At 41.8% G+C, this 27,785-nt stretch overlaps 1 protein-coding gene across 2 annotated transcripts in view; it reads left to right on the top strand.

The window, feature by feature from the left end:
- The window catches only part of LOC138797604 (fibrillin-2-like), a 150,226-nt gene that overhangs the window by 76,619 nt on the left and 45,822 nt on the right, over nt 1–27,785 (top strand). For both annotated transcript variants that reach the window (XM_069977983.1, XM_069977982.1), the window contains exons 7-9: nt 10,002–10,199; nt 17,620–17,745; nt 20,895–21,020. In XM_069977983.1, coding sequence (XP_069834084.1) covers nt 10,002–10,199; nt 17,620–17,745; nt 20,895–21,020 — 450 coding nt within the window. The remainder of the gene's footprint in view (nt 1–10,001; nt 10,200–17,619; nt 17,746–20,894; nt 21,021–27,785) is intronic.

A 27,785-nucleotide genomic window follows, 5' to 3' on the forward strand; every position in this document is an offset into this window, starting at 1 on the left:
GGTGAGAAAGAAGCCTGTTCATAAGAAGCCCCCATAGAAAGGCATGTGAACGCCACCAGCTGACCTGACTGTAATTCCGGCTCTCAGGAAATCGATTAGTCAGTGGTCTGAAGTGTGTCTTTCCCATCTAAGACCTTTTCTCCCCAGGCTTGTGGTAAAGCATTGTTGCTGTTTGTTACATTAACCAAAACCTATTGACCTCCAGAAACCAAATGACATGCTAAGCTCCAAAGGAGGCATTGGTTAGCAAAATGTTAAACCATTACTACCAGCATAATGATAAAAAGTGTCGAAATACTATCCTACCAAAAAACGCATTACGTAAACAACAATGGGTTACACAAGGAAAACAATTCAGGGTTAGCTGTACGAGTTGTACAGTATGGTCATACACATTCTTGTATGCTGACATCATATATTGGGGCACAGAAAGAGGTTGCACACTGTTGCACACATGTACATAGTCAGGCACGTTTGTAGTTAGAGGCATGAATGGCGTCGGCTTTATATCACCTAGCGTGTTAGATTAAACAGGACATACAACTGACACACATTAGTGGCTGCAGCGTCATTATTACACCTAGGCACGTTGTTCATTTGCACAATTACACATATGTTTTATATTTACTGCTGAGTGTGATGTCAGCGGTCGCTGGTAGTGAGGGTTCCTTTCTTCTTCTTTTTTTTTTGTGTAATTTTCTAAACCCTAAGGAATGTCTTTGAGCCCGGACTTGTTTTAGGAGACAAAACAAGTAAGCCAGCTGTGTATATACTAGGACTGCCGGGCCAAGCATAACAAAATAAAGAACAGGACGTAGGATGGTATCACTTACATGTTTCTCAATAACTTCTCCACCAATTGCAGCACTAAGTTTCCGGCCTTTAATTGATTCTACCATTCAAATGCCTACAGTATGGATAAGCTTAGTCTGTCTATCAAGAGTTAGTCAACTTTATTATCATACTGTATGTGTATTGCATAGGGGATTGTGGGAAAGTATCTGCACTGTTGTATGGCAACAGCAGGGTCCCAGTTCAGAGAGGAATCCAGGAAGTGATTAAATCAATGGGGAAGAAAAAAAGTTCAGTGATGTAAGTTACTTTACTAAAAAGAAAAAAACGCACATTTGTTCACATTTGTATGTGGTGCACATCTGAATATACCAACTTTGCTTCATGGCACAACCCCTTTAAAGGGGAAGTCCATAAAAAAAATTGTTCAAATCATTGGGTGTGAGAAAGTTATATAGATGTAATTATATATAATAGTTGTAATTTACTTCTATTTAAAAATCTCCAGTCTTCCAGTAGTTATTAGCTGCTGTATGTCCTGCAAGAAGTGGTTTAATCTTTTCAATCTGACACAGTGCTCTCTGCTGCTACCTCTGTCCATATCAGGAACTACTGTCCTGGACAGTTCTGGACAGAGGTGGCAACAGAGAGCACTGTGTCAGACTAGAAAGCATACACCACTTTCTGCAGGTCATACAGCAGGTGATAAGTACTCTAAGACTGGAGATTTTTAAATAAAAGTAATTTACAAATCTATATAACTTTCTGAAACCTGATCATTTCAAAGAGAAAAAAATTCACCAGAGTTCCCCTTTAATGTAATGAGTCTAAGAATACTCTTCCCTTGCTGTTAGTTGTGCCTGGTAAGCAGTTAGAAGCACTGGGGGTGTGGCTACCACCCCTCCGAGCACCCATACAGGCCCTCCATCAATAATCATTAGAGGGAGCCGTCCCCCGTCCCCACGCAGTAATCTGCCCTGAGCCGGCCCACTCCATTGATAATCTTAAGAGGGGTCAGGCCAGCGGAGGGAGTGGGTCGGTGTAACCCCACCCCTATGCAGTGATCCACCCCCTAAAGATTATCAATGGAGGAGCCCCCAGTGCTCCTAATGGCTTACCGGGTACAACTAACAGCATAGGAACTATGCTGAGGATAAAGTTAAGAGACATATCTTCCTCCTCAGCACCCTGTGCCACTAAGAAACTATCGTCAGGTAAGATGCTGATAGTTCCCCTTTAAAGGGGTTTTCTCATCTGCTGAGGATTCACTTCGTCCCCACTCACTTCCTGGTTCAGTGCAGGGGGAGCGACGGGGAACAGCGGTGCTGAGCTCAATCACTGAATCAGCTCGGCATCACTTACACTTGTCTCCCAGGACATCTAAACCCTGTAGACGTGTGTGACCTCAGAGCGAGACAGTGGAAGAGAAGAAAAGAGTACACTCCTTAAAGGACAAGTGCCATGAAAAACTTTTCCCCAGTAATTGAAGCACATTACAAAGTTATATAACTGTGTAATATGCTTCAATCACCTGTCTGTCCTCCTTCCCTGTCTTTTCCCCCCTCCACCCCCCACCAGGAAGTGTCCTGACTCACACAGACCTGATTACTGTCCTCACCGTCACAAGGCAGCTCCTTCTTGTGAGGATGAGTCATCAGCAGGAGGGCTGCTCTAGGTCCTGTTACACCAGCCTCCCCCTCCCCTCCTTGTCAGGTGACTCTGCTTGCTCAGTTTATCTTCTCTAGTGACATGACTCCTTCACTGAGTCCACGGCAGCAGGAGAGAGGGTATGAGGGGAGGGGGGAGCTGCCAATGTGCCGGAGTCAGTCTGAGGGAAGATAAGCAAGTGAGATGTGACAAGTGATGGCTTGCAGTTGTTCAGCCAATGGGAGCTGAGCAAGCCTGTCACCTGACAAGGCAGGGGAGGGGGGAGGCTAGTGTAACAGGAGAAGGAGCTGAGAGAAAAGCCTGGTGAGGGTGACGACAGTAATCGGGTCTGTGTGAGTCAGGACACTTCCTGGTGGGGGGTTGAGGGGGGAAAAGACAGGGAAGGGAGGCAGATAGGTGATTGAAGCATATTACAGAGTTATATAACTTTGTAATGTGCTTCAATTACTGGGAAAAAGTTTTTCATGGCACTTGTCCTTTAAGGTCCTGACTACAGAGTGACATCACAGCCCGACCACTGCTCTCAGAGTGGAGAGAACTAGGCAACAAGCTGACACCTACACAGATAGAGAAAGGGGCCAACCTTCAAAGGAAAGCAATTTTGCTAATGCAAAACACTGGCAAAATTGTTTTCTTTTGCATTCCCTATCACCTAACCACAGTTTAGATGATAGGAATACCCCTTTAAAGAAAACCTGTCATCACTTTCATGTTACCTGAACTCACAATCATCAGGTGGTCCCTACCCTTAAGGTTCCACTACAAGTATGATGGAAAATGAATCTCATTGACTTATAAAAGCTCCATAAAGTTCCATTTACTAAGTATAAAAGTGCAGGAAATAAAGCGATTGTGCCCATCGATAACAAGAGGGAAATTACTGATGATGAATTAGAATGAAAAGATGAAGCACTGCATAGAGCACTAGGTTTGGCGGTGGGTGCACATTACTACTTGGTGGCTCTATTTAGACTGAATTATGTATATACTAAATGATGGATTGTGTGTACATGAGTATATTGGCCAATATCCTGTGCACATTTGCTGCACTAATCCTTTATTACTGTGATACACATGTATAAAATAGAGGACTGGAACCATGGATATACTCCGTACATATTGTATCACTATGACATCTACTATAAACAAGCATAGCACTAATAGGATTCAGCCATTGCATTGTTTATCATAATAGACTCACATACGCTACACGTACTGGTTTATGTCTGAAGCTTATACAACTTCTGTTCCATATCATATTAAAGTGCCTCTAAAATAAAACAAAATGGCCTTTTATAGAGAAGGAATTAACAGCATTGTAAAATATAAAAAAAAGTGCAGGAGTTCCCATACGTGACACAACTTATTCTGATTTGAATATACACAATATAGCTTAGTACCCATACTCATAGTTTACTGTGAGTTCATTGAAAAGATAGCCCCATATCAGTAGTCATTTCTTCAAGAAAACCAGCAAATTACAATTCAAAGGGGTACTCCGGAGAAAGCAAAATGTTTTTAAATCAACTGGTGTCAGAAACTTATATAGGGTTTGTAAAATAGTTCTATATAAAAAATCTCCAGTCTTCCAGTACTTAGCAGCTGCTGGATGTCCTACAGGAAGTGGTGAATTCTTTCTAGTCACACAGTGCTCTCTGCTGCCACCTGTCCAGAGCAGTACCAAATCCCCACAGAAAACCTCCCCTGCTCTGGACAGTTCCTGACATGGAAAGAGGTGACAGTAGAGAGCACTGTGTCAGACTAGAAAGAATACACTACTTTCTGCAGGACATACAGCACCCAATAAGTACCAGAAGATTAGAGATTTTTCATTAGAAATAGTTTACAAATCTGTATAACTTTCTGACATCAGTTGATTAAGAAAAATGTTTATTTTCTCTAAAGTGCTCATTAATGGAAAAAAAACACTACTATACACAATCTGGGTGTACAGGAGTCCGCTGTAAATCAAATATCCATAATGCTACAACAAAGAGTTTCCCATGTCCTGCCAAGTATTTTATGAAAAAATATAAACCATAACCAATCATGGGAGCCAATTCAACAAATAAGAGTCCTTTTAGACGTCGCGACACATCCCAGAAAAAGCACCAATCTAGAAGATTGTCAGTCATTTTGCCATGGCCCGGGGTGCTTAGATGACAAACAGCAGGTGGGCTTACCTACCCCCGGACACACTGGCACTGGGCTTTGTAAGGGGTAGCAAAATGTGTGGGTGCAGATGCGGTCCGGAAAGAATCAAGCACAGCACTTAAACAAGAAACATCTTTAGGGTATGTGCACACTACAGAATTGCGATGGAAAATCCCTCACACCCGCTCCCGGACTCTGGCGGGTGCACGCGTCCCTGCCCGTTCCCTTTGTCGACGGAATGCGCCCATGCACAGAATGAAGTCTATGACACGGGAAGAGACGTGTGCGCCCGCCAGAGTCTGCGAGTGGTTGCGAGCTGTGGAATCCACAACGGATTTTACGCCGCAATTCTGTAGTGTACACATACCCTTTCTTAATATCTCCAGTGCAATACCGGTGAAAGACCTTTGTAGGTGCAGGTACAGGTGTATCTTGTGCTTAAGGTAGTGACTGACAGTAGAAGGTAGAAATAGAAGAAGTGTAGCTTGACTTGAGATAGCTTCAGGGACTGTCTTGAGGACCTTGCCTAATTTGTGCAATACTCTGCCGGGATTGTGTGTACAGTGACTTAGTGTTGCAGAAGAAGACATCATAATACGGTTAGGAAAAGTGAACTGAATAAGACCGCCTTTTGCTAAAAGAGTCCAGAAACTGGTTGGTAACACAAGTCCCAGGCTTGAAGTACTGAATGAAGCTAACCCCTCAAGATTACCTGAGAAGGTCAAGCAGATATCAGTGGAATACTTTGTTCCACTGAGGAGTAATCCTAGACTTTAGATTGTCCTGACTGTTTAGAAGGATCCTTGGTGTAGGCAAGGTTGAACCATGGTGACAGTTACCCCACCTTTGGGCTTAGCATTGCATCTTAGCTTTACAGGCTTTAACAAATCGTCTCTCTGTCGCTCTCCAGCTCCACTACTGACAGCAGACCCTCCCACCAGGAATTAACTAGCTTATATAGGAGTGACTGGGTCTAACTCCTATTGGTGGGGAACATACCAGAAAAATAGGAAAGAAGAAGTGTGATAGGAGGGTGGTGTGTGTGGTACCTTTGGACAGGTGACAGAAAGACGTAGTGGCTCACCTGTACTGGGACACTACAATTTTATATTGCTTAATCTTGCAGGACTGGATTACCTGTGTGGCCCTTCACTTTCATTGCTGTTAGCCACACTTCCCTCATTTACACGGGGCAATGAACAGCCAACTAATGATTTTTATCCCTTCATAATTAAAGAGGTTGTCCTGGCAAAACCAACTTGTCCCCTTTGGCTCCTTTGTTATGAATACAACCGCTGGTACAGCATATGACCAGCGACCCACGACAAATGTAACCTGCTGATAGCACCCTATAGCGCAGGAGGTGCTAAGGATGGCAGTATGTCTTTTGCCTTCAGCCTTGGCACTGTTCCCATGATGTTAGTAGTTTAATACTCCGTCTAGAGCACCGTTAGAAGCACTGGCCCTGACGGAGCAGGGTAGTGCTCCTAAGAGTGCTCTGGACCGAGGATGAAACTACTGACAGCAAGGGAATAGTGCTGAGGATGAAGGTAAGAGACATACTTAGCACCTGTTGCACTATAGTAGGATGGCACCAAGGATGAAACTAATGACAGCAGGGCAATTGCACTGAGGATGAAGGTAAGAGACATACCACCATCCCCAGCACTTACTGCACTATAGGAGGCTATCAGCATGTTAGATTCTTTTAACCTGCTGATAGTTTCCCTTTAAAGTGTCACTGTTATCATAAAGAGACATGTCAAAAATTTTGATCGGTCCATCCCTGAGTGTTCACACCCATATTGAACACTCGCTGATCGAGCTGGGAGAAGTCCACTCTCAGCGCAGTCCAGGAAGTCTATGGAGCCTGACTAGTCTCACTGACACAGAGAGGGGAGCAGACCATGCTGCAGTGTGGATTTCTCTCTGATATGTCAAAAATTTTAACGATGACAAGTACACTTTAAGGACACAGTGGATTTTGGCCCTAACCGCCTAAGCAGCTACACTCCTGTCACTGCAATGGTGGCGGCCTGTCGTTATGGGTGAGGACCTGGCTGCTAATAGCTGCCACTGCTCACCCTCTATGAAGTGAGCTCAGTCCCTGAGCTTGCTTTCTATATGAACAGTATACCCTATATACATATCTGTGCTGTCAATTTTCTCGCTGATCAGCGCTCGTTTGCAACCCCCACGGCCGACAATTATTTTTAGTCCAAATGCCTGCTGAAATGTCTGTGCTCATGGAAAAATGTTTGCAAGATCAGTAACAGATGACTGTATTCCCCCTCTATTGCTATGGACTCATGGATGGTGATTGATCTGCCCCGGCATAATGTAAATAGCCCACAGTGTATTTATTTTACACTCTACAACAAAGACCGAGATAATTGCTCTTATGTCATCCAGAGCTCAAATAACCTGGGCCCTCATTTCTATCAATAGAAAGCTACACTTACTTCATAGTGTCCTTTTCAGTTGTCTGTGTTTGGACATATAGAGACACCATCATTATATGTATAGAATGTAGAGACTGGAACATAAATTACAGTATATTCCGTCACGCAGTTGCCCGTGTTTTCTTTGCCATGGTCCATTTTGAAATCCTTGAAATGATGTATATGCAGCCATTCTAACCAGAAAAATGTGCGCACAAGCCTGTGGTTGTTCTCGCTAACCTTAAAAAAAAGTAAAATCAGTATGATTGCCAATGAATATCATATTGTTGAATAGGTTTATTTGCTCATCCACACAGACCAGGTCAACTATGAAAAAGGTGCTATAGCTTAAAGGCCAAGTAAAATCATACTAAGGTTACTGCGCCACAATTGTGATGCACATTTATTAAGCAAAGTATACAACAAACAACAGAAACTGTCCTGACCAACAAGGTGGTGATTTTTTGGAATACAGGTATAGTATTGAAGGAGGTGCTGTCTGCACCCATGTGACCTCTCCTCTGGATGTCCCAAGATTACAGAGGCCAGAAGTCATTGTCTTATATGCATCTCTATGACAGCGCTCGATGAGAACGCAGATAAGTATATGAGCAATTTTGCTGCAGAGCTTGAATTTAAAAAAAGCTGAGTTCTTCTTTAAGACTTTCTAGTTTCTAGTTTTGACCAGATATTAGTTGGCTTACCTCAAACCAGTTGTGTGCCTAAATTTTGGCACATTCAGGCCAAGCCCCTTTTAACTCAATCCACTCCCTTTTTATAGAGGCCACATCCCATTTATTGAACCTTGTGTCACACTAGTTAGGTGACACCGTTTTTTGCACAAATTGTACAAGAAATCCGACACATTAGCAAATCTGGGCAATAGATTAGACAGTCTACAGTCACTTTAAAAATTCTGGGGCAATACTGCCCCACTAGGGAACCCCTCACCAGAGAGGCAGTTTTTAGAATAGCTGAGCTAGTATTTTGTGTGGAAAGTGTTAGTGTCTCTGAACTGAACACAGTGCAAACTACTGTGCACCTCCATTTCCCTTCCAATAGCCCCGTGATGATGCTGGCAACATTATGCGACTATTGGGGGACAAATGCGGACATTGTTTCAACTGCATTCAGAAGTGTGCCTCTCTGGTGACAGCTAGGGTGGCAGTTCTGACAGGTATGATCATATGATCATTGCTTCTGCTGCACAGGCCATTCTCCAGGTACAGCAGTCTTTAGTTTATTAACATAATTGACTCCATTCGGGCTTCAGCTGGCTTTAGGAGACAATGAGCTAGAATTTTTTTTTTTTAAGTCTGGCCTGAACTTTGACCACTAGTGAGGCCCAGGCATCACCATGCTTCAGTTGTTAGGGCCCCAAGTGAAGGCATTTCAGAAAGGTAGACTTTTTCAGTGAACCATGCCTAAATATTGACCTGGGAATATTGAAAGACAATAGAAGATTGATAGCTCTAGAGTACCGAAGATTCACGTCTTCATGCGTTCCTAATGATATTTTAGTGTTAAAATCCTTGAAGGATCCCAGATGTGCTAATCCAGTGTAGGCCACAGGAGCCTGGACACAGTCACAGATTCCTATACCAGAGTTTCTCAATGGCATGAGCTCAGTGTTAGACACTTTTGAAGTGGGGGGAGGGAAACTGTTAGGGAATCGCTCTGGTTCTACATCTGGGATATTTTACTACCCAATTAATACAGCCCTGGGAATTGCTACCATGGAGAACTGATAGCAGGAAAGCACAACAACCCCCCTCCCCTGTAGTTTTCTCCAGGGCTTTTCCTGCTTAGACTAACTTATTTCCTTGAAGTTCTTATAAGACAAGAGGAACTGCATTACTAGACATACGACAAATGAAACAGCTAACAGCCACTTAAAATTCCTTTCTCTTGATTAAGGAAAATAAAAATATATATGAGACATACCAGTTACTTGCGCTTATATCTTTTCCTATTCATTAAATGACTAGTGTTTTTGTTGGATACAGTCCATGTGCTTTAGAAAGTGTTGGTATTAAAGACCGACTAACATGGTATCAGATAGGAGATATAACTGTTTGCTTTATACACTCTGTAAGGAAAGAATTTACCTTAATACGTACTTGTGCCCTTCCCCCACCTCCTTTGTCCCGGCTATAACTTCTGTCATTCTGCCCAAAAATTTTCAAACCCGTCGCCTGAACAGCTCTGTCCTCGTGCAGCTCTTACAAAGTTGTATTTACTGTATCTGCTATGCAAAATACCAAAATACATGCTTCCTCCACTTCTAGCGGATGTATGTTGACTTGCTTGTATGTTACAATTAAAACAATTAAAAAAATAAAAAAACAGCTTTATTATTTGGTAGGATGAAATTTTACAACATTTAAACCAAATATATTTTTTCTCTTCCTTTAAACATTCAATATTTCTCATCTTTTATGTTTATTATAAATATTAGGGATGGTGTGAACCGAGTTTGGTTCGGGTTCGTACGAACCCGAACCCTCGGTAATGATTCCCGCTGTCAGGCGGATCCAGCGGGAGGACCGCCTGGAAAACTGGGATACAGCCATAGCCATAGGCTGTATCCCAGTTTTCCAGGCGTTACTCCCGCTGTATCCGCCCGCTCCATGGAGCGGGCAGACAGTGGGAATCTGCTGCCGAGCGTTCGGGTTCATACGAACCCGAACTTCGGCAGGTTCGGACCATCCCTAATAAATATGCCTCTATTTGTCATATATATACTGTATAATCTTAGCTGTACATCACATTCTCCATTAAATTAACGAGATTCGTTCAGAACTTTGCAGGCTGTCACTCTTGAGACAAGAGCCTGCAACTGTTCGCTATCTACAGTAGTTATCTAGCTATGCATCTGATAGATGTTGGACCAAATATCAGTTATATTAAGATAAATATCAATTATTATTATTTTTTTTTTTTCAGATTACCGGACAGGACCATGTTTCACCCAAATCAGCAACCAAATGTGTCAAGGACAGATTAGTGGTATTGTGTGCACAAAGACCTTGTGCTGCGCTACAATTGGACGTGCCTGGGGTCACCCCTGTGAAATGTGTCCTGCTCAGCCACACCCATGCCGTAGGGGATTCATTCCGAATATCCGAACTGGAGCCTGCCAAGGTAAAGGGGGCCAGGTGTTGTTTCTTTCTAATTATCTAAGCCCATTTCTAAAACATATAGCTGGAATAATTATTATAAAGCAACATTTTTTATCTGTAATTGAAATAGGTGGAACATGTGCAATCAAGGCTCTATTCACATTAGCATCATGGCTTCTGTTCTTAGGGGGCATTCACACATTCCATAAATACAGTCCATGCACGAAAGATGTACCGGGAGCTCTGAAAAAGTTTAAATGTTTACGCTACTGTACTGATACAGCCGCATGGTTGTATCAGTCCAGTACTGCAAACTTCTAAACAGTTTTGAAGCTCCCAGCAACATAATGACACATGATGCCGCGAGGTCCATGAATCTAGTTTGTAGCTCATCTTCCGTGCACATTGTATTCATAAAACGTGTGAATGCCCCCTTAGACCCATTACAGGTTTGATATATCCTTTCTAAAATAGGTCCCAACAAATTTTGACATTTTTGGCAGCAAGAATGATAGACTGCTGCTGCTGACTGCCTAATTCTTGATGCAAAAACAGCAAAAGAACACAATGACAGTATAAATAAAGTATAAGGCTACATTTACAATAAGTTCATCCCTAATTGCGAAAACACAATTATGGACACATTTAGGCCCCATTGATTTCTATTGGACTGTTTACACTATGCATAACTTTACGGATCCATAATCAGCAAAAATTGCTGCTGCAAAAATTGCTGACAAGCCCTAGTACGTGCATCACAGAATGCCCCATAGAGGTCTATGGGAGCATTCGTAAGTTTTGCAGATCTGTAACTTTTACTAATGAAACGTCCATAACATCCATAAATCTGTGAAAAAAAAATGTCTAAATTATCACTTTAGACTATTTCCACTTATTTAACTATATCCTCTTCTTTGCTGAGCAACAAAAAATCTGAATTAATGATGCAATACGGATACATGATAGACAATTTTTTTTTTGCAGATTGTGAACAAAGGGGGAGATTTATCAAACATGGTGTAAAGTGAAACTGGCTCAGTTGCCCCTAGCAACCAATCAGATTCCACCTTTCATTCCTCACAGACTCATTGGATAATAAATGAAAGGTGGAATCTGATTGGTTGCTAGGGGCAACTGAGCCAGTTTCACTTTACACCATGTTTGATAAATCTCCCCCAATGATTGCAGATAATTGCAGTCATCATATATGGTCTTGAAAAAATACTGAAAGTATGAATGTAGCCTAAGGCTGGGTTCACACTATGTATATTTGAGGCTGTATTTGGTCCTCATGTCAGGTCCTCATAGCAACCAAAACCAGGAGTGGATTGAAAACACAGAAAGGCTCTGTCCACACAATGTTGAAATTGAGGGGATGGCCGCCATATAACGGTAAATAACTTCCATTATTTCAATACAACAGCCATTGTTTTAAAATAACAGCAAATATTTGCCATTAAATGACGGCCATCCACTCAATTACAACATTATGTGAACAGAGCCTTTCTGTGTTTTTAATCCACTCCTTGTTTTGGTTGCTATACAGCCTCAAACATGCGTAGTGTGAACATAGCCTAAATCTATATTCCCTCAGTATTTTGGTCAGTATTTCACAACCAAAACCAGGAATGGATTGAAAACACAGAAATATTCACACACTGTTGAAATTGAGTGGATAGCCATCATTTATTGGCAAATAATGGCCGTTATTTTAAAGCAACAGCTGTTGTTTTGAAATAACGTCCGTTTTGGTTGCAAAATACTGAGCATAAATACTGTGTGGGAACATAGTCTTAAACTGGGTTTACACACACAGTATTTTGAGCCTTATTTTGGGGCTAATTTTGGTCAGTGATTTTACTAAACCAGTAGCAGAACAGGCACAGAGAGTGGCTATGTTCCTATGACATCTTTTTTTGGGGGCTGTTGACAGCGGTCATTTAGGCTGTCAAAAACAGGCTGCCCTAAAAAACATCCGCCAAATAGCCAGATAAAAGACGTTGTGGGAACGTAGCCAGAAACCGTTATTGGAAAGATATGCACCTTTTTCAGTCTTTTACACCCACTCCTGGTTTTGGTAAAATGTTAAAAAGCTTACAGTATTTTCTGTGAACCCAACCTTAGGGTGCCTTAACGAAGAGAGATTTATCTGACAGATCTTTGAAGCCAAAGCCAGGAACGGATTTATAAAGAGAAGAAATCTCAGTCTTCCCTTTATGACCTGTTCTCTGCTTATAGTCTGTTCCTGGTTTTGGCTTCAATAATCTGTCAGATAACTCTCTCTGTGTAAAGGCACCCTAACACATATAACTTAAAGTGACTCTGTACCCACAATCTGTCCCCCCCCCAAACCGCTTGTACCTTCAGATGCTGCTTTTAATCCAAGATCTGTCCTGGGGTCCGTTCGGCAGGTGATGCAGTTATTGTCCTAAAAAACAACATTTAAACTTGCAGCCCTGTGCCAAACGGCTGTGGCTTAGAGTATCTGTGCCCTAACCTTGCACCATCCCTCCATACCTTCTCCCCGCCCTCTTCATCATTAGGAATGTCACTGGCAGGATTTTTCCTATTCCTCTGCAGTGAACACTGCACAGGTGCCTTAACAATCCAGCCCATGTGCCGTCCTCACACAGCTGATGAATAGGAGAAAATCTGCCTGGGGGATTCCTAATGATGAAGAGGGCAGGGAGGAGGGACAGAGAGGTGGTGCAAGCCTAATGCGTAGACACTCTAGGCCACTGCCGTTTGGCACAGGGCTGCAAGTTTAAAAGTTGTTTTTTAGGACAATAACTGCATCCCCTGCTGAACGGACCCCAGGACAGATCTTGGATTAAAAGCAGCTATCTGAAAGTACAAGCGGTTTGGGGGGGGGGGTCAGATTGTGGGTACAGAGTCTCTTTAAAGATATACTAAATAAAGATTTGCATACCATCTGATAATGCACATTGTAATGGTGTCATCCGTTCCCCATATCACTGCCCGGTACCCAAGATCTCCTCTGATTTGTAAACATGCAAATGTCAGGCTTGGTGGACTGGAGGCAGGCCTAGCACCCTGATATCTCTTCCCCTCAGTGACCTGCTAGACCGGGACATACTTTATTCTGAAAGCGGCGCATCACTGAGGTGAGGAGATATCAGTGCAATGGGGGCACTGGGCCTGCCTTCAGTGCACCAAGCCAGACATTTGCACATATAGAAACCAGAGGAGATCTCGTAAACAGAGTGGCAACATAAGGAATGGGTGTAACCATTACAATGTGCTCCGCAGCGCAAATCAGATAGTATGCACATCTTTATTTAGTATAGCTTGTGCTACATTCACTTTAATTTCTAAGAGACCTGTTAATGGTTTTCCCCAAAATAAAACAGGAAAGTTTCTGATTTACTGTGATTTTAAGCAAATCCATGTGAAACCATAAACTTTTAGGATGTTGAAGAAAAATCTGTAGTTAATTGCTCTACTAATCAAAGTAAATTGAGTGTTGTTTGGAGTTCTCTTCCCCCTCCTACTGAGAGGCAGAAACGGTCAATAATCACATGCCTGGAATGGATGTGTGACTGCATCTAAATGCCTAAAAGAGTTTACCAGTGAAGCCACCGACAAGAAACTGAGACAGCCGTAGCCTATATATAGAGAGACAGAGAGAGAGAAAGAGAGTAATCAACTGTAAAGTAAAAGTTACCCTAAATGATACATGCTTTATACTACTTTATAGAACAAAAGCATTAAAATCTGAATACACTTTTTAATATGGAAGTTACGGCTAGTTTAGTTAATGTACGACTCTCTTTAACAAGACCTTTCTTTAGCATACAAGACATCTGAAAGAAATGTAAAAGGGTTTAACTATTTTTTATTTTATTTTTTTTACTATTTATTTCCCCTCGGTTCACAGCAAATGATTAATTATCGGATGGCACTTTAAATACGCCCCTTTCCACTTCACTGATGCATCACATGCTGTTCCAGTGACGCCCCATATACCAGACTAGAATTCGCAACCCCTAACCCATAAGCTTGAGCTGTGATGTCACAGGTCATATGGGGCACAGCACATTTTTTGGGCAATAAGTAATTTATTAATCTGCGGAGGGTGGCAAGGGGGAATCAGGAGCAGATTTGTACATACTAAATATAGAATGTTTTGTTCTCCAACTGGTGACATTAGGAGTATAAAGAGATAGCGACACAATACATAATCCAACATACTTTCGGATTCCTTTCCATATGGTTGTCTCTCTTTGAATGGCTTAGCCGTTTGGAGTAATAGAGCTTATTTTTCTTTTACAGACAGACCTTTACTTTACTTTACTTTGCTTGAAGGTGATAAAAATCACACCTAAACTTTTAGTGTCAGTGTCATGCCTTTTGCACTTAGATGCACTTTATAGAGGAAAAGAAATTTCTAGGTCCATTACAGCTATTAATGAAACTGTTGTGTTTTGGATAGTTACACAATTTATAAATACAACTCCTATGTCCATACACATTTATGATAACTTTAAGGGTGCCCACAGGCACTGGTTTTTAGTGGCATTTTGTTTGACTTCCGAAAAAAAGAAAATGGCCAATGCCGTTTGCGGCTTTCTCATTGTTTAAGTCTGTGTTAGAGTCCAACAACAACCCAAACACACCTGTGCGAGAAAGAAAGAAAGAAAGAAAGAAAGGGGTTCATAAACATCCACTGACTTCCAGTTAACATCTGGCCGCTGGCTTTTTTGCGTGTGAAACTAGCCTTAAAGGCCAGAGGGCAGGAGAAGACCAGAAGCATGGAGAGGTAATTTATGAACAGTTTATTCAATCTCCAACCATTGGCCGAGCATTGCTATTACATGTAGCGAGGCACGCCCAACACCCGATGATTTTAGGTCATTGTCTCTATTACACGGAGCGATAATTGCTGAATCACCCTGATTCGGCCGATTATCACTCTATGTTATAAGGCCCTAAGTCACAGTCTCAGCCTTACGCAATATCAGATACACAGTGTCTCTAATATCGCACACACTTATTGCAACTTAGCCTCCCCCCATGTCTTGGAAGGAAGGGGAGTGGGAGGGAGACTATTGTATTACTGCAAAAGTAAGTGGTGGGACAGGGAGTTTATAGCTCTCCATTCATCCACACTGAAGAGTGCAGTGTACACAGAATGTCCTCATGTTTGCTAGCCTAAGACATTCTGTGTTTGCCTCGCAGACATTGTACTCAAGGTCCCAATCCTAGTGTCAGGACCTCAGGTGCTAGTTTGGGGGGACAGCCCGGCAAGGACTCACTGACAGCCCAAAAAGACTAGTTCACTGGGAATGTTCCCGGTGGGACAGAGGGTCAGTCCAGGCCCTCATAAAGCAAAGCACAGCACACATTTCATTTATTCGTCTTTTTGCCCAATTAGTAAAGTTATAGCTCGCGGACACGTTGTTTTCTATTGTCACAAAGTAAAGGCATTTTAGTATCGAGCACTCAAATGAGTCTTGCTTTTTGATCCAGAAACATTGTCACAGACATTTTATGTCTCATAGGCCCCTTCATGTTTATGCTAGGGGATCTACTGCTGCCAAAATGCTTTTACAAGTTTACATATTCTCAATTCACAAATGGGCATAGCAGTCAAAAAAGGTCAGACACGTTCTCAATCAGAATGGAAACAACCAGTTGTTAGCAATTATGTTTTCTGGCATTTGTGGGAACATTTTTTTTTCTCTTTGCAGAGTTGTGTTTTTTATTTTTTTTATTTTATGTAATTTTATTTGAAAAGATAGACAATTACAAAGTGCTTCAGTAACACATTTAAACATAGCAGCTATTAAGTTTGGCAAGGCAGAGCTTCTCGAATTCTGAAAAAGCAAGAGCAGAAATGGTCATCCTAATGTAGTGTAGATTCTCAGGGACGGCACTAGCACAGCAGAGTTAGCCAATAGTTTGAGGTCAGTAGGACATCGGTAAAGTTTTTAGGCAGGTTTCATACAATGCTTAGGCAACTACTTTATTGATGTATTTTTAGTAATTTTAGAAATTGTTGCACTTGAGGAAACCTGATATGTTAAGTGCTGTATTAGGAAATGATTTTAAATGACTAATATTATCTTCACAAAAATACAGCTGATATAGATACAGGATATAGATTTTTCATTTTAGTAATAGCCTTGATACCTTCAAAGGATAATGAGGATCCTGTATAGTACAGAAAGTCTCCAGCATTACAATCGAAAAATGTTGGGTTTGTAGCTAATGAGTACACACTGCCTTCATTTTTAGGGGACGGTTAGAAACAGAGAAACCTTTGTGTAAAAAGCAGCCGATATTTGGCTGAGGTTGTAATCCAAAACTTAATCCTGCTGGTGTTCTCCACATCTGGTTATATTCAACTGTTCCAAATGCACTGGTCCTCAAATCCTGTGCAGAACCAAATTTAACAATTGCATCTTTGGAAGAAAACGACTAGTTTCTATCTCTCTATTTCTACTTCACTCTTTATATTTCCTCCAACAAACATTTCATGTCGGCTGCAGAGAAGGACCATATCTAATTGGGTCTGTAGTATAATAAATTCAAAAACACACAAACTAAACCTGCATGCCTACTTTAAGAATAATGTAGAATACTTAGATGATGATTAGGTATGGTATACTAAGGCCTTATTCACGGATACGTATTTCCGTATTCGAGTTTGTGCACATTGTTGTCTATTGGGCTATTAACACAATCAGTAGATTACAAAGACGGAAACCAATGCTAAAAAAATGGACATGTCCTAGTGCGGACCTAGATTTTTTTTACAGATCCTCTCATAGAAATCAATGGAATGCGCTATTTTTTACGTATTGTAACCTAACATCCATATTTCCATAAAAAGAATTTTGGATTTGTTATAATAGACATGTTAAAAAATCCATAATTTTTTGCGGAATGTACGAGTAGATAGGGGGAGGAACCTATTGACATGAAAAAAATACTAAACGTGTGCATAAGACCATAGTATATATAATGGCATGAGGGTTGCATGGTTTAGTAATCGGATTTTGAAATGCTCTTTTTTAGAGAATTGTGAGTTAATAAAGATGCCTGTTCCCTGTTCAGTACCCTCATCTGCAGTGAACGGCTTCAAAGAGTGTATTTTGCTCTGGAGAACGCAGCATGTCTAACTATTACACAGTGATTTTAATGAAAACCATGCAATGCTTCTTTTCTCCTGTGGTGGCACTACGGTCGAACTAAACACTTACCGCTGGGTTCCCCACTGAGGCCAGCAGCAGGACCCCCTTTGATCATCTTATCATCTGGGAGTCCTCCTAACAAATGGGTATTGTCCAGAGAAGACAACCCTTTAATGTGGACCTTTTCGTCATACTGTGTCAAGCATCATACTGTTAGATTTATTAAAAACAAAGTCGGTGGAATGGTGGATGGAATTGAGCAAAATATGTCCCTCTTTTTTGCAGATGTGGATGAATGTCAAGCTATCCCTGGTCTGTGCCAAGGTGGTAACTGTATCAACACGGTGGGATCCTATGAGTGTAAATGCCCAGCTGGGCACAAACAGAGCGAGACCTCACAGAAGTGTGAAGGTAACACATTTTCAGCTGAAATTGTTTTGCGCTTACGCGTTGTAGAGAAATGTGATTTTTGCATTGAGAATACTCTGCATGTATGACCCAAGTATGCCAATTCTCCATGGTTATAAACATAAATAAATACACTACGTACACACACTGCTATGCCATCATACATTTATTTGAACATTATTCCTCAGGGACTGGTTTTACTGTAGGGATTATAAATCATTCTTAGACCAACACCACACTAGATTTATGTTGTTAATTTAGCTTTGCGGCATATAAATACTTGCCCTTGCCTTAGAAAAGTAGTGCTGACTAGTGTTGAGCGAGCACTTAAATGCTCAAGTGCTTGTTACTCGAGTGGAACATTTTTCAACGTTCAAGTGCTCGACTCGAGTAACGAGCCCAATTGAAATCAATGGGAGACTCGAGAATTGAACCAGGTGCCCTCTGCTTGGCAGACTGGAGAGTGCCTAGTGAACCTATTAAAGTTTTTTCCTTCTAATTTTTGCATATTTCATTCCAGGAAGGGATGTTTAAATGAAATATACAAAAATTATAACGAGAAACTTTAATTGGTTTCTGCAAGACACATTAGAACTTCAGGTGGATGCAGTTATTTGCCGGAATACCGCCTGGGTTCTTATGTGTTTTGCACAGCATTAATATGCTCTGCAGCTGGAATAGTAAAAAACAATAAAGCAGCCATGCTTACCTGTCTGTGCACTTCCTGATGACCTTCACCGCTGCCTCTGTTCCCCCACTCACTGATAGCCCACTCAACCAGTCACTGCGCTGTCTTACCGCAGCCAATGATGATGGCTGAGTGGGCCATCACTGAGTTGCTGACCGGGACTGGCGGAAATCAGGAGGATCATGGACAGGTAAGTACGACTGCTTTACTGTTTTTTTTACTTTAAAGGTACCTGTCAGGATCGGGCGATACAGACACAACAAGACAGTGGGCCCTAGGTCTGAACCCACCCACTGTCCCTACCTGCTTGCCTTGATCGGCCCTAGGCGGCCGTGGACAACCATGTAGATGTTTCCTATGCTGATAAAGTGCACACAGAACGAGACGGACGAACAAACATAAAAGAATGGTAAACAAGCCGGGTCAAATCCAAACAGGCAATGCAGTACAAAATCAGCAAGCAAAGGGATCGTTAAATAGTCAGGCAGAAGGTCAGATAACAAGTCGAGTCAAACAGAGGGATTAGGAGAGGGGTTCGCAGGAATAGACGGGGAAGCTGGAACCAGGAGTGTTTTATGCTGAGCAAGAGCCCGGTCCGGATCCTCATTGGACCGGCGCTTTGATCCTCCAGGCTGCAGACAGGCAGAGAAACCAGTCAATCAAACAGACCACCCAGCTGTGTAATCAAGTCCCACAGCTTCTCAGCTTAACTCCTGCATTGCCAGGAAGCTGAGAATCAAGCGGGTGTGTCACACAAAAGCAAAACAGACCCAATTCAGACCAGGTTACCGCACAATGCTGACAGTACCCTTAAACAGTTTCAAATCATAATAAATGACGATGCCAGGAGCTCAGAAACTGTTTAAATATTCATGCTACTGCACTGACTCCATCATAAATCATCCTGTTCAGGCCATACCTTCCATCCTTGGTGAGGACAAGAAAGAAAAAGTTTGAACATTTCCAATTCCACAAGTGTGTAAATAAATCTTCAATCTTTATTGCTTCTCCAAGAATAGAAGCCCCTGACATATACAAGAGTCAATGCATTGTGACTATTCATGGTGATCTTATTCATGGTCATACTACCATCACACCTTGTGCTCCATATAAAGGAATAGTGATCATTTGTAGTGTAGTGATATCTGAATCATATAACAATACCTGCATAGTGTTTATAATCCTGACTGCCTTGCATTCTACCTCTGTGTCCATCTATCATCTGCAGTTCATAGGGTCAATGAAGTCAGTCGTGTGGAGCAGGTAGTATAATTTATGACCACTCCATAAAACATGCTGCCCCTAAGAGACACTACAAATCTGCTGCCCTGAGCAATAAACTCATTTTGCAGAAGCGACCCTGCATATACTGCAGAGGAAACACTGCTCACCAATCATTAAGACAATATCCACACATACACACTCATGCCTATAGCAAACCCCACAAATGACACAGTACACAACAAAATACACAATAAATAAAGGCTAGGAGGTTTCCATATCATATTTACCTTTGCTTAGGAATCAGCGGAGTTCATCATGTCTTCTCTACCTGTAAGCATGTAAGCATATGCAACACTTGATCCTTCCATCTTCCATTACCTATGTCTTTTAGGTCCATTTATTGAAACCCAAAAATCACTTTTTAGCTGTTTATGTTAATAAGAATATATATTTTTTTCTGTTAGGGGCTCTCATAGTGACTTATAGTGAAGCCTACATATTAGAGGGAAGTTGTTCTATTTAAAATAATCTGGCCTATATTTTGCTTCCTACTTCTGATAGATATATCCATTGGTCCTGGCTACTGAAAACTGCTTTTCCCATTTGATGGGAAGAAGCTATGAGCAACTTAATGACTTGGCTGCTATTCAGAGCCTGGTTGATCTAGGAAACAGAAAGTGGTATCCATACTAGACGGCCATAAAACACGTCTGCCTCACACACAGAGATTTGTCTGAATGTCTGATCTCACTACTAACCCTTTTGCTGCCAATAGGGACTGAATGTGTCACTAATATACCGTGACTTATACAGTTATCCTGGAGCTGGCTTCACACCTTAAGGCTAGGTTCACACACAGTTTTTTTTGCTTGTTTTTTGGTCAGTATTTTTCAACCAAAACCAACAGTACAACTAGCACTACTAGACGATAAAGACTGTAAAATAAAAGCAAAGTACGGTAGTAAAATAAGGAAAAAAAAACTGAAGTTTTTCTTATCTAAAAATGTGCTAGTTTAAAGCTTAAGTTTTCAGATCACAAGCAGTGTATAATCACCTTCTGCACTGGACCTCCACGGATCCCAAGGGTAGGGACACAATCGCCAATAAATGGAGCACTCAGCATGTTGGCCATCACTGTCAGAATTCCATATTTTCATATTTTTTCCTTATGTTCCAGCCATATTTTGCTTACTATATCCATGCATTCTACTTGTCTTTATACTGTATATTCTTTTTACAGATATTGATGAATGCAGCACCATCCCTAATGTCTGTGATGGCGGGGAGTGCACCAATACTGCTGGAAGCTATGTCTGCATATGTCCTAGAGGGTTTACCACAAGCCTTGATGGGTCACGCTGCATTGGTAAGCTAGGTAGAGGGAGCCCTAGCTCTTGATAAAACCTTTTAGTTTTTCCTGACAGGTGGGAGAAGGAGCTAAGATAGTTTACATATATTTTCTTGCATATGAAAGTACAAGTTTTTATGTTTTTTTTTTAAATTCGTTTTATTGAAATATGTGCAGAGTTCAATAACCATACATGTTGATACAGAAGCATTAACGTGGATTTACTAGCTGCCCTCGCAGGGGCACTGCACAAGCGTAACTACAAAAGAGGAAACCATACAATCTTCAGCATAAGTCATAAAAGAATCAGCATTATGCAGTAGTAAAAAAAACAGAATGTAGCATAGTGAGCCTAACAGCTCGGCACTCATTTTAACCTGACAAAGATGCTAACATGGAGTCAATGGTCGTTCTATAGTTGTGTACCGAATATTGTGTCAATGGGTGTTCACACCAGGGGCCCCACACCTTATCGTATTTCTTAGGGCAGCCACGATTTTTGTATACAATTTTGGAGAAGGGAAGAACACCATTTACAATTTTCTTCCATTTAGATACCGTGGGAGGGCGAGAGTCCATCCACCTCAAGGCGATCCCCTTGCGTGCCAGGAAAAGCACCTCTTTAAGAAAGGTGCGTTCATGGGGGTTCCAGGCCTCCTCATCCAAGACACCGAACAGGCAAATGAGAGGGTCTATCTGTAAGGGCCTAGTCAGAACTTCTGACAATATGGAAATAACATCATTCCAATATGCGGATAGGTATGGGCAAGACCATATAAGGTGCCAAAAATCCGCGCGGGGTGCGTGACATCTATGGCACTCATCATTGTCCAGACGCCCCATGCGGAAAAGCCGCGTGGGCGTGAGATAGCTATGGTGGATAATGTATAATTGAATGATTTTGTGATTAGCTGCCGGAGAAACCGATCGGTGTGAGGCCATAACCTCCTGCCAGTCCTCCGCAGTCATAGAAGGAATGCAAGTCGTCCAGTAGGTCTCTGCTCCAAGAGGCATATCAGCTGTCTTATACGCTAAAAGGTGAGTGTAGAGGATGGAGATAAGTCCTTTCGGGCCTTGGGTCTTAAGGACTCCTATCAATGGGTAATCAGAGATAGGCTTTCTGGGGTGAGGGAATTGACTCGCAATGGCATGACGAATCTGCAAGAACTTAAAGAAGAAGCCCCTCGGCATGTCATACTCTGCCTGCAGTTGGTCAAATGATTTGAATACGTTCTGATTAAATAATTGGCCCACCGTCAGTATCCCATGGGCTCTCCAGAACTCTGGGTCCAATGCTGAGGTCAGGTGAGGTAGTGCTGGGTTTCCCCATAGTGGTAGGTCTGACATAATATCCTGGAATCTATGTATGTGTAGAGCAGCCCGCCACACCTGTCTGGCTAATTTATGGGCAGGGAGCAGTGGTTTAGTCTGGCCATACGCAGACTCCAACAAAGGTCGGAGGGTGGACCATCCCAGATAGTGAGCTAGAAAATATTCACTTAGTGGTAACTCATCAGTGAATAGCCAGGGCCGTAGATGCTTCAGTTGACCAGCAAGATAATAAAGATGTATGTCTGGCAGGGCATACCCCAAGTTTTTATGTTTAGAGAGAGTCACTCATTTGTCCTTTGATGGTATTCCAGCGCATACAGGTATTTTTGCTTTGCTACCATCAGTAATCGCCCATTTAGTGTTATTTCAGGTAAATATTCCAAAGAGGCCAATACATTTTACTTGCCTAGAGAGGATTCGCAAAACCAACAGCAAGTCTTTCTAACTCCCCACCGGAACAACGAATACAACATGTTTAAATCCAAAACACCTAATCATTTTTTTTAACATCCGCTGTTGAGAAATAGTCAGAAGACCCCCACTTTGCCGTACATCTCAGATAGTCAAACTATCCATCCGCAGTCAATTAATTCAGCCTACTTTCATGCATCCATCAAAAAGCAAATGTCATACTGATGATCTAATAAATGAAGACTATATGGGGCTATATGTTATTCTTATTACCCTAATAAGGTCTCGGAAAGAGAGATGTGTGAGCAGACAAAGGTATTGGTAGGACCCAGTGTGGCCAGCTGTGGGTAAACTCTGCTTTATATGTAAAGGCATGTCAATGCACACATCTTGTAGGCTTTTGTATACACGTAAAGCAACCATTCTGACTTATTGTGTCAACATGGTGCTGCCCTTCAGAAAACGCCAGAGATCTGATGTCTGAAATATGAAAGCACTTGTTGACAGGATTTACCACTCGTGAATGGACATGTATTTGGCATAGATGGTCTCTTGTATTCTTTAGGTTATCTACAAGTAACAGACACTGTGAGAACCTAGTTTAAATGCACTTTGTGTATATGGCGCTGTATATGTCAACCCGCCTATCCATATGTGCTGTTCTCAGCACCATTTAGAAGTTTACATGCTGCACAGTTTATATTTACCTGTATAAAACATGTCTTTGTTGTCTTTCTGGCCAAAAATGCTTTTTATCATTGGTGGACAGTGTAATCTGGGCGGGGCTTCCTGGCCATTAACGCTGACGCCTTAGCCCCCGCCCCCTCTATGACGGCATTGGAATGGGTCTCTCCTACTGCAATGGGGGCTACGATTCATCTTCTGTGGCACAGGCTTCGGCCAGTGATGTTGTCGTATCCTTATGTGTTCTTACCACACATGCACCACAGAAGATGAATCACAGCCTCCACTGCAGTAGGAGCGGCTTTACTTTTAAGGGGAACTTATATTACTGTTCACTTCTATTTGAAATCTCCAGTCTTCCAGTACTTATTAACTGCTGTATGTTCTGCAGGAAGTGGTGTATTCATTCCAGTCTGACACAGTGCTCTCTGCGGCCTCCACTGTCCATGTCAGGAACTGTCCAGAGCAGTAGATGTTTTCTTTGGGGATTTGATACTTGTTTGGACAATTCCTGACATGGACAGAGGTGGCAGCAGAGAGCACCGTGTCAGACTGGAATGAATACACCACTTCCTGCAGGACCTGATAAGTACTGTTACAGCTGATAAGTACTGGAAGACTGGAGATTTCAAATAGAAGTAAATTACAAATTAATATAACTTTTTGACACCAGTTGATTTAAAAAAAGGAAACTTCATCGGAAGTGGGGGAAGGTGGGGGGGTATGATTCCCAAGTTTATTAACTATCTATGTTGTATGGCTCTGCGGAAAAGATTTTAGTAACAAGGATTTGATGAAACCATGCAGGTAAACAGTATACCAAGTGGTTCCTATGGAGTTGGGCAGTTCAAAACGGCATCAACTATTTATATTGGTTGCTTAAAGATGTAGCAGAGACCAAAACTGTTGATATTGTTGCTTGGTACAAGTTACAAAGGGTTTATCTATGGTTTCCTATAGGAGTCAGAGCACATTGATGATATATCATGGCGCACAAAGACAAACAAAATGTCAATAAAAATACAATATTATCGGAGTAAACTTAAAACAATGATTAGGAATGATTAGTACATTGTGTCTGACTGTGGAACAATTGAAAATCCCCATTGCAATTATTTCCAATTACACCTAAAACATGTCAGTGCTCTGGCAGCCCCTGATGCTCTGAGCAGTCGGGGAGCAGGATTAATCCTGACCTTTACCCGTAATAATTTATTGTTAAATTACAAGAAGGAAAGAGCAATACTTACTGCGGATTACTTTCTGCAAATGTGAGCACAAAGCTCCATGATGTCTTCTGGTTAATATAAGGACAAGGCCAGCTGGATATGACCTCAGAGGCCATACTTAGGAAAAAATAGTTTTTCTCATTTTAACTGGATGGTGAGAAAATAAAAGTAACTTACTGAGAATAGTACATAGTTATATATTAGTACTCAGATAAATAGAACATTGTCATCTACTAATACTTACTGGACTGGACTGGATTTAAAGCGACTCTTTACCCACAATCTGTCCCCCCCAAACCACCTATGCCTTCAAATAGCTGCCTTTAATCCAAGATCTGTCCTGGGGTCCGTTCGACAGGTGATGCAGTTATTGTCCTAAAAACAACTTTAAAACTTGCAGCCCTGTGCCAAACTGCCGTGGCCTCGAGTATCTGTGCCCTAACTTTGCACTACCTCCCCACCCACCTCATCATTAGGAATGCTCCAGGCAGGATTTTTCCTATTCATCTGCATTGAAAACTACACAGGTGCCTTAACGATCCAGCCCATCTGCAGTGTTCACACAGCTGATGAATAGGAAAATACCTGGCTGGAGCGGGGAGGAGGGATGTAGAGGTTGTGCCAGCCTAATGCATAGTCACTCTAGGCCATGCCAGTTTGACACAGGGCTGCAAGGTTAAAAGTTGTTTTTTAGGACAATAACTGCATCACCTGCCGAACAGACCCCAGGACAGATCTTGGATTAAAAGCAGCTATCTGAAGGTACAAGCAGTTTGGGATGGGCAGATTGTGGGTACAGAGTCGCTTTAAAATCCGCTGTGAATCTGACTACCATTCTCACAGCAGAGTGTCAAAGCCTTGTAAAACTTAAAGGGGAACTCCGGATAAGAAAAACTTGTTTTCTATTAAAAGTGCATTAAAAGTTAAATATATGTGTCTATACAATGTATTGCCGTATCTGTACAGTTCTGCCACACTGGTAGCTGATAGAAATCCAGGAAGTGATAAAAAATGGCCCCTGTGCCAATCCACATTATCCCCTGCTCCCTCTGCTCTCCCCCCTTAGGAGACAAATCTTCCAGGTCTCTGTCTCACATTGTGTGTGTTTTCTAGACACAGGCTGATGATGCAGACAGGGGGCAGGGCGTGATTCACCATCTCTAACCGGCCAGAAGCAGGTGTTTCAGCTTCCCTGCAAAAGTCTACAGAGAAATTAGGGCTGTGTTCACACATGTTGGAGTGTCATTGCAGTACTGCAGCATCTGCACAAAAATGATGCAGTAACACAATTAGATAATGCTAAACAGCAGAGAGGATCAGAGCCAACACTGCCAATCCCACCTGCACAAAAAACTAGGCATAAACAGTATATCCCATGTAAGATAATATTGGATAAAGTCCTTTCTGTGGGAACCAACTTCAAAGATAAAAGATGCTTGATCATAATTAGTGCGTGGAGATGAAAAGAAAAAAAAATGTAATTTAATTTAAAAAGTTATTTGCTTTATTCCAATATCAGCATTACAGGTAGAGAATACAGCGCAGTGTGGTGTTACAGGTAGAGAATACAGCGTGCTGTGTGGTGTTACAGGTAGAGAATACAGTGTGCTATGTGGTGTTACAGGTAGAGAATACAGCGTGCTGTGTGGTGTTACAGGTAGAGAATACAGCATGCTGTGTGTTGTTACAGGTAGAGAATACAGCGTGCTGTGTGGTGTTACAGGTAGAGAATACAGCGTGCTGTGTGGTGTTACAGGTAGAGAATACAGCGTGCTGTGTGGTGTTACAGGTAGAGAATACAGCGTGCTGTGTGGTGTTACAGGTAGAGAATACAGTGTGTTGTGTGGTGTTACAGGTAGAGAATACAGCGTGCTGTGTGGTGTTACAGGTAGAGAATACAGTGTGCTGTGTGGTGTTACAGATAGAGAATACAGCGTGCTGTGTGGTGTTACAGGTAGAGAATACAGTGCGCTGTGTGGTGTTACAGGTAGAGAATACAGCGCCCTGTGCGGGTGGGACCACAATGAAATTATAAAGTACTGCAAATAATTCAGTAACACAATCAAACTGCAATGTGTGAACACAGTCTAGATGTTCTGCAGCAGCTTTGGTCAGGGAATAGGCAGGGTGGGGGGCTGTGATGGAACAGCTGAGGGAAAGCATTGCATTCTGAAACCTGTAGTACTGAGTACATCTGCTCAACCAGGAAATACAGAAACACAAAACAGAACAAAACCTCCCAAAACAAATGGATTTTTGGTAGTTTCAAAACTGGGATAGACAGGTAAGTATTGTTATATGCTTCTGCAGAAGTTTCATTTTTTTTACCTCTACCTGGAGTTCCCCTTTAAAGCAAATCTGTAGCGGCATGTAGCCACCCCAAACCACCGGTAACGTATTTTACATGGCCTTACATTGTGTCCAGTTCAGAAATCAGCCTTTCTCTCTGTGCCGGTATTTTAGAGAAAAACTAGTTTTATTTCTGTGCCCCGGCAAGGCAGGGAGTCAATGTGGCGTGGCCAAAAGCATCCATGGTCTAGGCCTGCAGCGCCCCCCATCCTGGAAGCAGGCGGGGGAGAGCCACTGCAAGCTTAGAGCACGGATGCTCTTGGCCACGCCACACTGAAATAAAACTAGTTTTTCTCCAAAATAGCGTGATGGTCAACCACGTTTAGGGCATGCTAAAAAGAAAACGGATGTGTTTTGATCTGTTTTTTTTTTTATCCCCTTTTTTAAATGAAAAATCGGATGAAAAAGGATGTATACAAATACACCTGGTTTTTTTTTATCTGTTTTTCATCATTTTTTTTTTTTTTATGGGGAAAAAAAACAAACTGCAAAAACATAGTGTGAACCCAGCCTCACCATATGTTCTTTTGATCAATTTCTGAATATGATTTATATTTTATATATAGAATTTTACAAATGGGATGACATTTGGGACTCTTAGAGGGGTTATCGTTCTCAAGATTTATAGGGGTTATGTAAATTGCCTTCTGACTGTGAAATTATTTCAAGCTTTACCTTTAAAAAATATCCTAAATGCCCTTCCTTCAGTTCTGTTAAATAACTTCACTTACATTAGCCAGCTTCCAGTGGATGTGGTAAAAAAAAAAACATTGCCTCA

The sequence above is a fragment of the Dendropsophus ebraccatus genome, chromosome 7 (assembly GCF_027789765.1).
Source record: "Dendropsophus ebraccatus isolate aDenEbr1 chromosome 7, aDenEbr1.pat, whole genome shotgun sequence".
Taxonomy (NCBI): Eukaryota; Metazoa; Chordata; class Amphibia; order Anura; family Hylidae; genus Dendropsophus; species Dendropsophus ebraccatus.